Raw genomic sequence first — 12279 nt, forward strand, 5'->3', positions numbered from 1 at the left:
TGCTCAAATTAAGGTTGGTTGTGTTGCCGGAATGCGGTAATTACTTTAATTGATCACAAGATAGTTTCCTTGATCACCAATTAGACCAAATTACCGATCAAGTTTCAAGACGTGAAGAAATGTCCAAACTGATTTTGTGTAACAGTGTTTTCATATCTAATCAAACCTAAAGATCTTTTCCTTCCAGAGCCAGTTGTATTTTCCCAAAGAAAGGTTAAGGCTCTACAAATATAAAGGTGATTAATAAACAATAGTGTTCCAATTCATTTAATTAGTAAAGGAAGTGTTTAAGACCTTAATGGAGATTGTGTTGGTGAAATTGCTCATTAGAACCATAGGTCATTTTTTTGTGAGAGTTACACTTTGTGTGTAATTAAAGTAAACTGAAATGCAAGGAGTAAGTTGCTGTGGGTAATGTGCAATGAGGGAGAACGTTTGTGAGCAGAGCAGGGCATGAACGAAGGCAGGCAGGCTTCATCCTTCACTGTGACGCTGGATTGCCCTGGTTGGGACAGCTGGGGGCAGCTGGAGCAACAAGCAGCAGGACGTGTCCTGGGGAGAGTCCTCTGTGCTGGAGTTTATTCCTTTTCATGAGTTGGACATTCTCAAGTTGAGCAGTCTTTGGTAGGATGAACAGTTTTGTGACCAATGTCCATTTTATCCCGTTGGAGACTCTTCTCTCTGTGGGGAGGGGGCAGTGGGATGTCATGTTGGTACACTGACTGGGGGGATTTGGTGGTCTACTGATGAGGAGGATTTGTCATCTGAAGTGTGGAGGAAGGTCTATAGAGCAGATTAATTTTTTAGAGTAATTTGCTTGTGTAATTCTCTCTGTATGCTTTTGTTGGAGGGATGATTATTGTCTCACCATCAGTGACTATTTGCAGTGTGACCTGGGTCTGCACATGGGCGGGTGAGTTCCTGGGATGAACAGACACCAAACCTGATAGGGGATTTTATGAATTTATTTTTATTTTTTTCCTTGCCCTTTTTTTCTGTACAGGAAATTTGATTGCAGACACATCACTGTTTTAAACATTAGAGGATATATCTGTGTATTGATTGCTGTGTTGGAAATGGCATTCTTATTAAGACCCTGGACACTCTAAAAACATTTAAATAATCACTATTAATGGAGAAGTTTTCCAAATCATTGCTAACATCTGATGCACAACTTGCAGCTTTCTACTTCAAAGCATGCTGCTGAAACATGGGCAAACTTTTAAAAGTAATTGTTCACTCAAAGTAAAACTAAACCGAGTGAGAGCTTCAAGGGAAGTTAGATTCTCCTGAATTTTGGAAAGCTCTTGGGTCAAAGAAAAAAAACTTTTTAATTGCTGACAGTTTGGTGATTTCCAAATGACAAACCTCATTGGAATGATTTTCTCTGATTATAACGTTTGCATTCATTTGACTGGCAAAGCGACCAACAAAGTAATTCTTCATCCAGGCACCAATTCTTTTTTTTTTCTTAAAGGTTTTTGCAATTTGTGAGAGGGAAAAAGACTTGAAACTATTATCAACCATTATATGTTATTCATTGACCACATGTTTGTTTGAAATGGTCATCACTTGGTGGAATGTGGGCTATATACATTCTCTTCCATAAATTAGCACTAAAAACCTACCTAAATCAGGTATGGTTTTGTGGAGCTTGTTGTATTATAATCTGAACCAGACTGTAACGGGGATGTTCCTCCAGCTTTGCATGTTAATTCAGGTCCTGAACTCGATGGATGGAGCTTGGTATGAACAAAGCCTGCTGCTGAGAGCGTCCTGCTCACGCTCCCAGGCCCTTTGGGCCCCACTGCCTAATTACAGTCTTGATTTGCATGGACCTTCTAATTTTCTTTATAATGCACTGATTTGCTCCTAAGTATTTTGGCAAGGGCCTGCTTTTATTTTCCTTTTGAGCGTCTGATAAAACCTGTGTCCTGGGGGAGCATGTAGGTACAGAGGATTGGAAAACCTCTTTTAACTCATTTAAAGGGAAAATATGTCTCATAAAGCAGAGGGGCAGGCCCACCTGCTGCCTTTTTCTCTGCAGTAAAATAAATACCAAAATGGTTAAATGGAGGGATGTGTTTCTGGAAGCAGTGTTGGTGTGCAGTGTCATGGTGCTTAATTAGAAATGGCATGTTTCTAAGATGCAGGAGGGGATGGGGAACTTGGGATGGATATTTAAAATCCCTGCTGATGCCAGAGGTGAAATCACTCTGTCATGCAATAGTTTTGAGTCCTGGGCTAAGTCACATTGAGCAGGGTGATTTACCAGGGGATTTGTAGGGGATCATTTCAGATGTATTGAGAATGAACCAGTGGCATGAGAAGTTCAAATGCTTCTTTAGCACACGCAAACCCAAGGTGCAGCCATGTGGGGCATCTTGAGGAGATTTTGGGATTTTGGAGTGAATCTTGCCAATCCAGTATTTTCCTCTTTGCTCTCTCTGTCCCTAGGCTTTTGGATTTATGACACGTGTTGCTCTCCAAGCAGAGAAGATGAATCACCACCCAGAATGGTTTAATGTCTACAGCAAGGTACCGTTCACCAGCCCTACTTACTCACACAGCAGTGGAGTTAAGGACACCAAACCACTGGCCCATTCTCTCTGCTTTTATTTGTAGCTTGTCTACAAGGTAAGGGAATGGGAAGTGTCTCTATAAAGAGATTTGAGATTTTAAAGGGATGCTGAGATTTGCAGTGGTGAGGAATCAAGAATGAAGCTCTTTGCGCCTGCTGCCTGCTGTATGGTTGGGGCCTGTGGCTTCACCTCTCTGGCTGAGATCTAAAAATAAAACAGAAGCCTTTAAACTCTTATTTAGCCAACCTGAATAAATTACTGTTTTAAAACTACTCACCAGCTCTCATTCCTGTCTGTGCAGCAGGTCAGGAACTCAGCAGTGTAGGGTAGCAGGCTGTTGGTACCTAAATGGGAGCCTGGCAGTCTCAATTCAGATCTGATTTTTTAGAAATTGTAGGCTCCTATGTCTCAACATAGCAGCTTATAAAATTTGTTTATAATATTAGCTAACTGATGGTGGTCTCATATTTACAAGGGTTGCAAGGATTACTGCAACCCTCAAATGAAAGGTGCTGTGTGAAGGGAGAAATTATTGCTCTCCCCTCAGTTTTATTTTCTAATACTTCTCATTGCATTGTATCACATTGTTTGTTGTAGTATTTAGTGAATACATGGCAATCCCACTAAAAATATACCAGAAGAAAGGACATGTGGACAAGCAGCCTGTAGCTCAGAGCAGGACATCCCACCTCTCCTTGTAGCTGAAACTCCCAGCAGAGACTCTTCCTCTTCAGCCCCTCACGTCACCCTGTTCAGGGGACATTAAATGTTCACTGGAAAAAAATCTGATCACCCACTTTTCCTCATTTTCTTGTATTTCTAGAATATTCAGAGTTTGTCTTTTTTTTCCTTTTGAGTCTTCTCAAAATGTCAGTCAAAGGCAAGACAAAATAATGCCCGATTTGTCATCTAGCTCAGTCTAAACAGACCTGTGAGGCAGCTGTGTCACCTATACCTTTTTTTAAATTAATCTGCAGCAAGCTTAAGAATTTTTTCACCTTTGGGATGCTGGTTCTTAACAAAATATGAGCCCCTGATCCAGCTCTTGGCAGCTTGGTCACTTTCCCGGGTTCTTCATGAAACTGATCTGTGGTATTTAAATGTAAAGAGTGAATGATTTAATCAGATACCTCTTCTTGGATGAAACCCAAGAATACAAAGCCTGTGTTATTCTGCAAAAGGGCTCATCTGGTGAGATTCCAGGCTTTGTAAAGCCTCCTCACCTACAGCATCTTCTGGTTTACGATAGCAGGGAGGGTCCAGCTTGGTGCTTGCCAGGAGCACCAAGTAAAACCAGCTCACTGTGGAGACACACCACCTTCCCAATGAACTGCTGTTCTGCCTGCGTGTCAGAGATCAAAATGTCTTTGTAACCTCTTTCTTCTCCTTTGTGACAGGTTCAGATAACTCTGATTTCCCATGACTGCGGTGGGCTGACCAAGAGAGACGTGAAGCTGGCTCAGTTTATTGACAAAGCTGCTGCCTCAGTTTAACCAGGATATAAATAGCTTTAATACAGTGTCCACATATATTTTGTTTTTAAATGATATCTCTTTTTCCTTGTAATCCTGATTTCCAAAACCTGTAGAGGGAAGATATTTTGTAAAAGGAGTGGCTGAGCTTTTCTGACCTTCAGTACCTTAGTGTTGAGACCCCTTTGGATGCCTGTGCTTGTCCTTTCCCATTGCTGGTTCTGCAGGAGGATGAAGAGAATAAATCAGCAATAAATAAGCTTTGAACAAACCTTTTTTAGAAACTAAATTCTGCTGGAATGAAACCAGGAACCCGCCCATATGTGTTGGTGTTCCCCAAGCTCACAGGGACTGGTCCAGCTGCCACATGAGCTTCCCCCATGCCTGACCACTTCCCTCCTGTGGTTTGGTACATCTCTGCACTTCAGACAGTGTAAGAGCAGCCCAGCCAGGTCAGTCCCCTCTGGCTTGGTACCATCATCTCTGCCAGTGACCAGTGACAAGTGCAAGGATGCTGGGGAGAGCAGTGCAAGCTGCTGCTGATGTGTCCTTGGAGTTGCAGCTCAACTGGCAGGAACACCTGTATCCAGAGCTGCTGCTTGAGAGCCTTTCCCCATCTGAGAGTACAGAATCACATAACCACAGACTGGTTTGGGTTGGAAGGAGCCTTAAAGCTCATCTCATTTCAACCCCCTGCTGTGGGCAGGGTCACCTTCCACTAGACCAGTTTGCTCCGAGCCTCGTCCAGGCTGCCTTGGACACTCCCAGGTGCAGGGCTGGATCTTGGAGTTGCTGAAAACTTTAGCACCGGTACCGCAAACACAAAATGTCCCTGTGATCCCCCAGCTCCCACACCATTGAATGAAACCTGTGCTGAAGTGCTTGGCCAGCTCAGTGCTCAGCTCCCTGCAGGACTGAGCCACTGTTGGTGGTGTAATGTTCCAGTACCTGCTGGATCAGGCCGGGGATGGCTTGGCCCCGTGCCCAGAGCCCTGGCCAGGGCTGCCGGCGGTGAAGGAAGCGGCATTAGCAGGATTCTTGCTAAGCTGGGCTTCACTGAAGCTATGCTCACCCACTTTTTTCTTCATAGCTAGAATTACTCGTTGCACACATTGTTGCAGGAGTTGCAGATCCCACTGACAACGTTTAAAATAGTTCCTCCCGTGGTTTGAATTGTTTTTTATCCTATGATCCTCCCCGAGACAGATTTCCAGTGCCGGCAGGGAGATTTCATCCTGCTCAAAGCTTGCAGGAGGGGCCTCTCCCCCTGCAGTGCCGCTGCTGAGTGTCCCCAGCGTGCTCTGTCATGCCCTGCCAGCAGCTCTGCCGGGAGATTGACACCTCCCAAATGCCGGGGAGCATTGCTCAGATGACACCGGCGGCACAGCCACCAGCTACCGAGAAGGGGGATGCAGGGCTGCCAGAATCTATATCGGGGCGAGGTGTGTGGTCTCTCAGATATTTTGGGATGCAAAATGCCATGAGCTGCCACCCAAGTGACTGAGCCGATAAAATAAGATATTTTTTGTAAATCCTTAGCAAACATGCCGTCATGTGCTAATTGGTCACACACAGGAAGCAAGATGTTGGGGTTTGTTGTCAGTAACCCTGCTTGGGATATCAAGTTAATACCTAAAAAGACCCAAATTCAGACAACGTGCTCAGCTGTTCTTTTCTCACAAGTGCCTTTCCCCAGTGAAGTGGAGGATTTCCCTGATATGGTTTGAAAATGGTCACTGTTGTGAAGAGCAAATAAAACTAAAACCAACAGCCAGGCTGTGATGTCTCGGTTAGTGGTGGGGAAGTGAAATGAGCTTCACCCAAAGTTTTGACAACATCTCTAATGAAGTGTGTAAAGTCTGTTGTTCAGAATTTATGTATAACGCGTGGGCTTTGAATAAAACCAATAAAATCAAATTCCTGCTTTGTAATTTGTTTCTTTATTATTGTATATATGTGACAAAGCTGTTTAGTTTGAAGACAAATTTAAGATAAATAATATTTAGTTACTGGGAGGTCTTTGGTTTAGAATATTGATATTTATTTACATACTCTGAGGAAAAAATCCCCATCAACTAATTGAGCTCAGAGAGCTGCACTGTCTGGCTATGGCACGAAGCTGTGCTGGGGGTGTTGATAATCCTGACCAGCAAAGAGGCAAAAATACTCAGGAATGAGAAGGATGAAGCTTTGAAAGGAAGCTTTGAAATGCTTTGTTTTATGGTCAGTGCTTATTTAGCCCTAATTTTAGTCATTTAGCCATAATGTAGCAATTTCTTGATAACTTCTGGGGCATCCCACAGACCTGTAAGCAAGGTGAGCATTGCTGTGAAATGTAAATAATAGTATAAAAATAGGTCATGGGGAAGGGATACACAGTGTCCATGAGCTGGAATTTCACAGCAAACTTGGACAAAAAGGATTTAGTGGTGGGTGCTGGTTTGGGGCCAGGAAAATCAGCCTGAGGCTCCTCTTGAGCATAATTTGCTCTGCTCTGAGCAAAAATAGCCAGTGGTCAAGGTTTGGGGATGGTGGCATTGCTGGAGCTGTGCTGCTCTGTGAAGATAGGGCTCAAAAATGAGTTGCCCAAAATGCAGCTTTGCTGTGCTGGCTTCTCCTCCCTGGCAGCTCAGTACCTGCTCCCCAAAGCCCACAGAGCTGCACCCCAAGGCTGAGTGTTGCTGCTCCTGAAGTCACCTCCCCTGTTTGCTTCCAGATTCAGATCACCAGTCACCAGATTAAATATTCCCTTGGAGTGCTAGGTGGTTTTTTTTTTGGTTTTTTTTTTTTTTTTTTTTTTTTTTTTGTTTTTTTTTTGTTGTTTGTTTGCTTGTTTTTGTTTTCATTTTTGTTTTTGCTTTAAGGCTGATTGTGGCTTGAAATATTTGGATAATCCATCAGAAAGAGCATTCTTGCTGGCTGCTCCCCTGTGCTGAGACTGATGTGACTTACTGTGTCACCCCCGCCAACCCTGACCATGGTGAATGGGGAACACTGTCCCTGGGAGACCCCCCAGTAGTGCTCTGTGGCCACAGGAAATTAAAAAGCAAAAACTCAAGGCTGAGAGAGCAGAGTGGGAGAGATGCCTGCAGTGTGCTGTGTGTTGGGATCATTGCTTGGCTCCTGCAAGGCTGGGGATCAGACCTTCACAGCACCAGCTCTGAAACAGGGCCAGGGAATAATCCTTTTCTTTCCCCACAGTGGGAGCTCAGGTCCAGTAAACTGCAAAAATCATATTGAAATGGGAGGCAGTGGCAAAAGATGTGCTATGGGGCTCTGGGAATGGGGTTCCACAGCTCTGCAGGAACACATTAGAAAGCAAAAGTTTGTGAGTTATGGCTCAGTCTGGAGGCAGCAGCATTCCTCCTGCCACTCCTCCTCCTCCTGGCTGCCCAGAGTGTGCTGGAGTGGCTGAAGAAGAGGTGGGTTCTGTTATTAACCTCTCACCTTGGACACCTTGGACATGAGAAGGCTGATGAGGACCTGTCCTCACCCAGCCAGCTCCCCAGGCTGGGAGGATGGATTGATGTGGTTCATTTTAACATGCCCAGGGCACATCCCTGGCTCCAGGATGGGGCTGGAGGGATCACAGCATCCCTTGGACATGTCTGGGCTGCTGTGCTGGTCATCTCTGCCTCTTCACTGGCCTTGTCTGGAGCCTTGGGGGTTCAGCAGAGTAAAACCTCCGGGTGGATCCCATTGGAATTTTTGGTTGGTTTATGTGCACCAGCTGGCTCAGTGCAAGGTCAGGGGTGCAGCATCCATGGATCTGGGTGATGAGCACAATTCCTGGGTTTGCCCATCCCTGCTACAGCGCTGTCCTTGGGGTGTCTTGTAGCCTGGCACGTCCTCAGCCCTGCTTTGCCTTTCCCTCCTCTGAGGGGCTTTTCAATCCTGCAAAAAACAGCTTTGAAAGGTTTGCACTTTCCACAGCTGCTTCTAGGTGTGTGCATTTCCTCTGGCCCTTTCAGCCTCGGGTTAATGAGGGGATTGTCAATTAAATGAAGTTAATGAGTTCTTCTGCATGAGCTAGTTTCAATTCTTCACCACTGTTTGCTCCAAGAAACAAATCTTTGTGGCTTGCTCAAAGTTACACCTCAGGAAACGTGTGTGTGTCCTGGAACAAGTGCTCACAGAGTGTCCAGACTTGCAGCACAGAGCTGCTGACAAACCAAAGTAAATTGGCAATTAATGCTCCTTCTCCTAAAGATCCAAGGCAAGGAGCAATCATGGATGTGAGCTATCCACTGACATGTTTACACAGAGGCTGAAGGTCTGTCACAGAGGGGATTCTTTGGTGAGGAACTGGCAACTCATTTGCAAGTGAGCTCTGCAAAGAGCCCAGAATGGCTGCCGGAGGTTCTCTGGTTAGTCAGACAGTGCACATGCACTGCAGGATGCTGGAGCCTTGGGAAGGGTCCCAGTGAGAGCAAAGGGCTGTGCTTGGGCTGCTGCACTGCTTCCAGACGTGATGGAAAGAAGGGAGGACAACCCCCTAAAGCTCAAAGGCACAGCCCCCATGGGAGTGCTCAGCAGTTTTTGCTGTTGGCCAGCAGGAAGGGGGGATGCTCTCCATCTCACTGCTGCTCCCACCTTGGCATGGGGGCAGGCTGCTCCCCTGGGATGCCAGGAGGGATGGCACCCATCCCACACAGCACCAGCATGGCTGATTGCCTCCTCCTGATGGGAGCAGGTGTGCCTGAACTGCTCAGCAATGCACATCCAGTAAATTAACAATAATCAGCCTGTGCTAATGATGGAATTTTGTCTATCCAGGAATTTGCCTCAGCATTTGCCTGTGTGTTTTCTTCTGGAAGTGACCTCATAAGGTGGTGGCATCAAACAGCAAGTTCTCCCTCCCAGCTGTCAGCTGGGGAAGAGTAAGAAGCACCCAGCTGTTTCATGGAGCCATTGTGGAAATGGCACATGGGGCATCCAGATCCTTCCTGTGATGGATGTATTGCCTCCAATTTTCTTGTTAGATCCTTATAACATTTACTTGAGGCTGTTGCAAGGTGTGCTCCCTTGTGCTATGGCCTGGAGGGGGTGGATGGAGGGGGTGGGGGTTTTGCCCCTGTGGGCACTTGGGGTGGCTGCCAGTTCACTGTCCTCCCCTGTGCCACTGCCTGCACTGGCCCAGAGTCTGTATGAAAGGCATTTCAGCTTCAAATCCCCTCATCTGTTTGATACTTACCATTCTTAAAAAGCAATTGTTTGCTCCTTTACTAGGCAGCCCTTTCCCCCTTGTGGTTTTGGCTCAGCGGGCTTAAGCACCCTTTTAATACTCAATTTTCACATTGAAAAATCCCTCTTGGTCACACTCCTTGATTTCCTTGTCTTACAAAAGCCAGCTACTGTATGCAAACCTCTGAGCCTTAATTGTATATGCCAGTAATATATAGCCAGGCCTGGCTAATGTCAAGGAACCCAGCCACAAGCACTGGAGCTTTCCAAGAGCTCTGGGGCAGGACCAGGCTCCCTGCAGGGAGTGAGTGGCACATGCCAGGCTCTGAGGGGCCAGTGGGGTGCAGGATGTGTGGCCAGGTGGGCAGGACCCCCCCACAGTGGGCAGTGGCCCCTGATGGTGGCTGTGGCAGGGTGAACTGCCTCACACTTGAAGCGGTCCCTGTGACAGAGATGTTGTTTGGGATGTTTAATGTGGAAGTGCTGGCTCAGTGTGCAAGGTCTGGCAGCCTCAGGCAGCTGTCTGGACTCATCTCCCCCTCTCTCCAGGTCACAGATCTTTCTGGCTGTTTACACCAAGGAGCTTTGGCTGGGGCTGTACACAAGTCCCATCCCCTGCTGGGAGCGGCTGCAGCTCCCAGCTGCACCCTGGGCTGCTTCAAAAACCAGCAGGTCCAGGGAGGGGACTGTCCCCCTCCAGTCCACTCTCATGGCACCTCACCTGCAGCACTGTGGCCAGGTCTGAGGGGCTCAACACGGGAAAGATGTGGGCCTGATGGAACAGGGACAGAGGAGTAAAGAACAATCCTGAGCCTTCCTGTGCTTGTAGGAAGGGCTCAGACAGCTTGAAGGAATGGTGTGCAAGGGCAGGAGAGTGCAGGACAGCAAGCAATGTGAAGGGACACCTGTCATAAAGGGTATGGAGGTACATTTTAACTGAAAATAAAATGTTAATGGCAGGAGAAAGCAATGACAGTGGTGAGTAACTCGGGATTATATAAATACAGGGTGCTCAGAGGGACGGAGCAGCTCTGCTCTGGAGACAGGCTGGGAGGGCTGGGGCTGCTCAGCCTGGAGAAGAGGTGGTCTGAGAGCCCCATCCAGTGCCTAAAAGAGCTGGAGGGGGACTTTGGACAAGGGCTTGAAGTGACAGGTTTAGATTAAATATTAGGAGGGAATTCTTCTCCTGAGGGTGATGAGACACTGGCACAGTTTTCCCAGAAAATTTGTGGCTGTCCCATTCTTGGAAGCGTTCAGTGCCAGGTGGGATGGGGCCCTGAGCAAGCTGCTCTAGTGGGTGGTGGCATCTCTGCCCATGGCAGAGGGTGAGATGAGATGGGCTTTAAGGTGCCTTCCAACCCAAACCATTCTGGGGTTCAAGGACCTCAGACCATGCTCCTCACTGCCCCCTGTGTGTCACCTGTGGACAGCACTGCACCCATCCCCTGGAGGGGACAGCCAAAGGTTTCCAGACCCTCTGCATGCTCAGGCTCCTCAAGTACAGCACAGGGATGAGTGTGGAGCTCTGCTGTGGTCAAGCCTCGCCAGAGATGGGGATCCAAACCCAGGAGCCAGGTGAGGCTCTCCACCTGGCCCAAGAGTGGCTGATGCTTGTATTAGCTTATTAGAAAAGGTGAAAATTAATAATTCCTGATTTTTTGAGAAGCCATGGCTTGGCCATTGTATTCTTGCACAGCTTCTTTTTCCCTAAAGGAGGGGTTTTTTTCCTTTTTTTACTACAGCAGAGTAGACACAAAAAACCCAAAACCCTATAAAACACAGGTCATGTCCTATTCTTGGTCTGTGTGTATTTTTCTCTCCAGCACACCATCTCCTACTTCATTTTCTCCTGACAACTCTGGAGGTTTATTTTTCAGCAAGGAGCTTATGTGGGCAATGAATGCTCAGCCAGAATTTCTGCCTGTAATTAATTGGCTGGGTAGCCCACCAGAAGTGGGATGTTTATGGGCACAGGGCTCTTATAATGTTCACTTCTGAGCCTTCATTCCTCTAGTTTGGATCGTAAACTTCACTTATCACCAGACTTTTATATGTTAATTATTCTGTGTCCCTGGGAGAAGGGAGGACATGCAGAAGTGCATGAAATAATGAATGATTTAGGCATGGGGGAATAGATGCTCCAGTTTGGGCTGAATGTCTATGAGAGAGAAAACTGATGCATGGCAAAGTGGGGAGAAATTTAAATCAGGGTAAGTGTGTGTTTGTTGGTGGAGCCTCACACTTTGAACTTGTGGAACCCAGTGCCACGAGATGCCTTACCTGGGGACCATGAGGAAGAAAACCTGTAGGATAAGATTTGGCACCATTCCCCCCTGAGACACTTAAAATGCTGAGGTGCTTTGAAAAAAATCCCACTCAGCACAAATCTGCACGTTTAAGAGCCTAAATGCCTTTGAAAATCTGGGCCATGCAGGATTAGGTTTTGATGGAAGTCAGGGAGACTTAACACCTAAGGGACTGGGACCACTGGGAAATTGCATCCTGGCTTTGGGTGAGAATGCCTAGAATGGCATTACTGCGGCAAAAAATGCCAAAGAAAAAAATCCTTTAGTGTCTCACAGTCCCTCCCTGTTGCAGGGATGCTATAAATATCCTGCCAAGCCCCACCACGCTGCTGCTCTCCAGCTCCAGGGGCATTTGGTACTTGGCTTTGTGTCCTGACCTGAGGAGACAAGTGCCCTGAGCTACTTGCCACCCCAAGAGACAGCACCTCTTTGCCTAAAATTTGTTTAAAATGTGATAGAGCCATCTAAATGCATTTTGCTGAAGGTGCAGGAGGCTGTTTATGCCTCTGTGTGTATTGTTATTTATTAATTGAAGCCTAAATTAGCCCTCAACAGGTTAGCAGTATTTAATGCAGAGAGCTCAAACATGCAACACATTCTTGGCACGCTTCCCTTTATTAATTAAAAACCTCTTTAAAACACTCTGCCTGCCACCTTGGAGCAATAAATTTCCACCTTGAGGAAATAATTTCCTTGTTGTATTCCATACAGAGACGTTCTGTTAGCTGCAATCCC

The 12279-nt window shown here is 46.6% G+C and overlaps 1 protein-coding gene across 1 annotated transcript in view; it reads left to right on the forward strand.

Annotated features, from left to right (window-relative positions):
* Positions 1-5983, forward strand: part of TXNDC15 (thioredoxin domain containing 15) — a 28830-nt gene extending 22847 nt beyond the window's left edge. Inside the window, exons 8-9 of the mRNA XM_030957707.1 lie at positions 2458-2538; positions 3980-5983. Of these exons, the coding sequence (XP_030813567.1) occupies positions 2458-2538; positions 3980-4075 (177 nt within the window). The 3' untranslated portion in view covers positions 4076-5983. The remainder of the gene's footprint in view (positions 1-2457; positions 2539-3979) is intronic.
* Positions 5984-12279: the final 6296 nt, after the last annotated feature.

This window comes from Camarhynchus parvulus, chromosome 13 (genome assembly GCF_901933205.1).
Source record: "Camarhynchus parvulus chromosome 13, STF_HiC, whole genome shotgun sequence".
Lineage (NCBI taxonomy): Eukaryota > Metazoa > Chordata > Aves > Passeriformes > Thraupidae > Camarhynchus > Camarhynchus parvulus.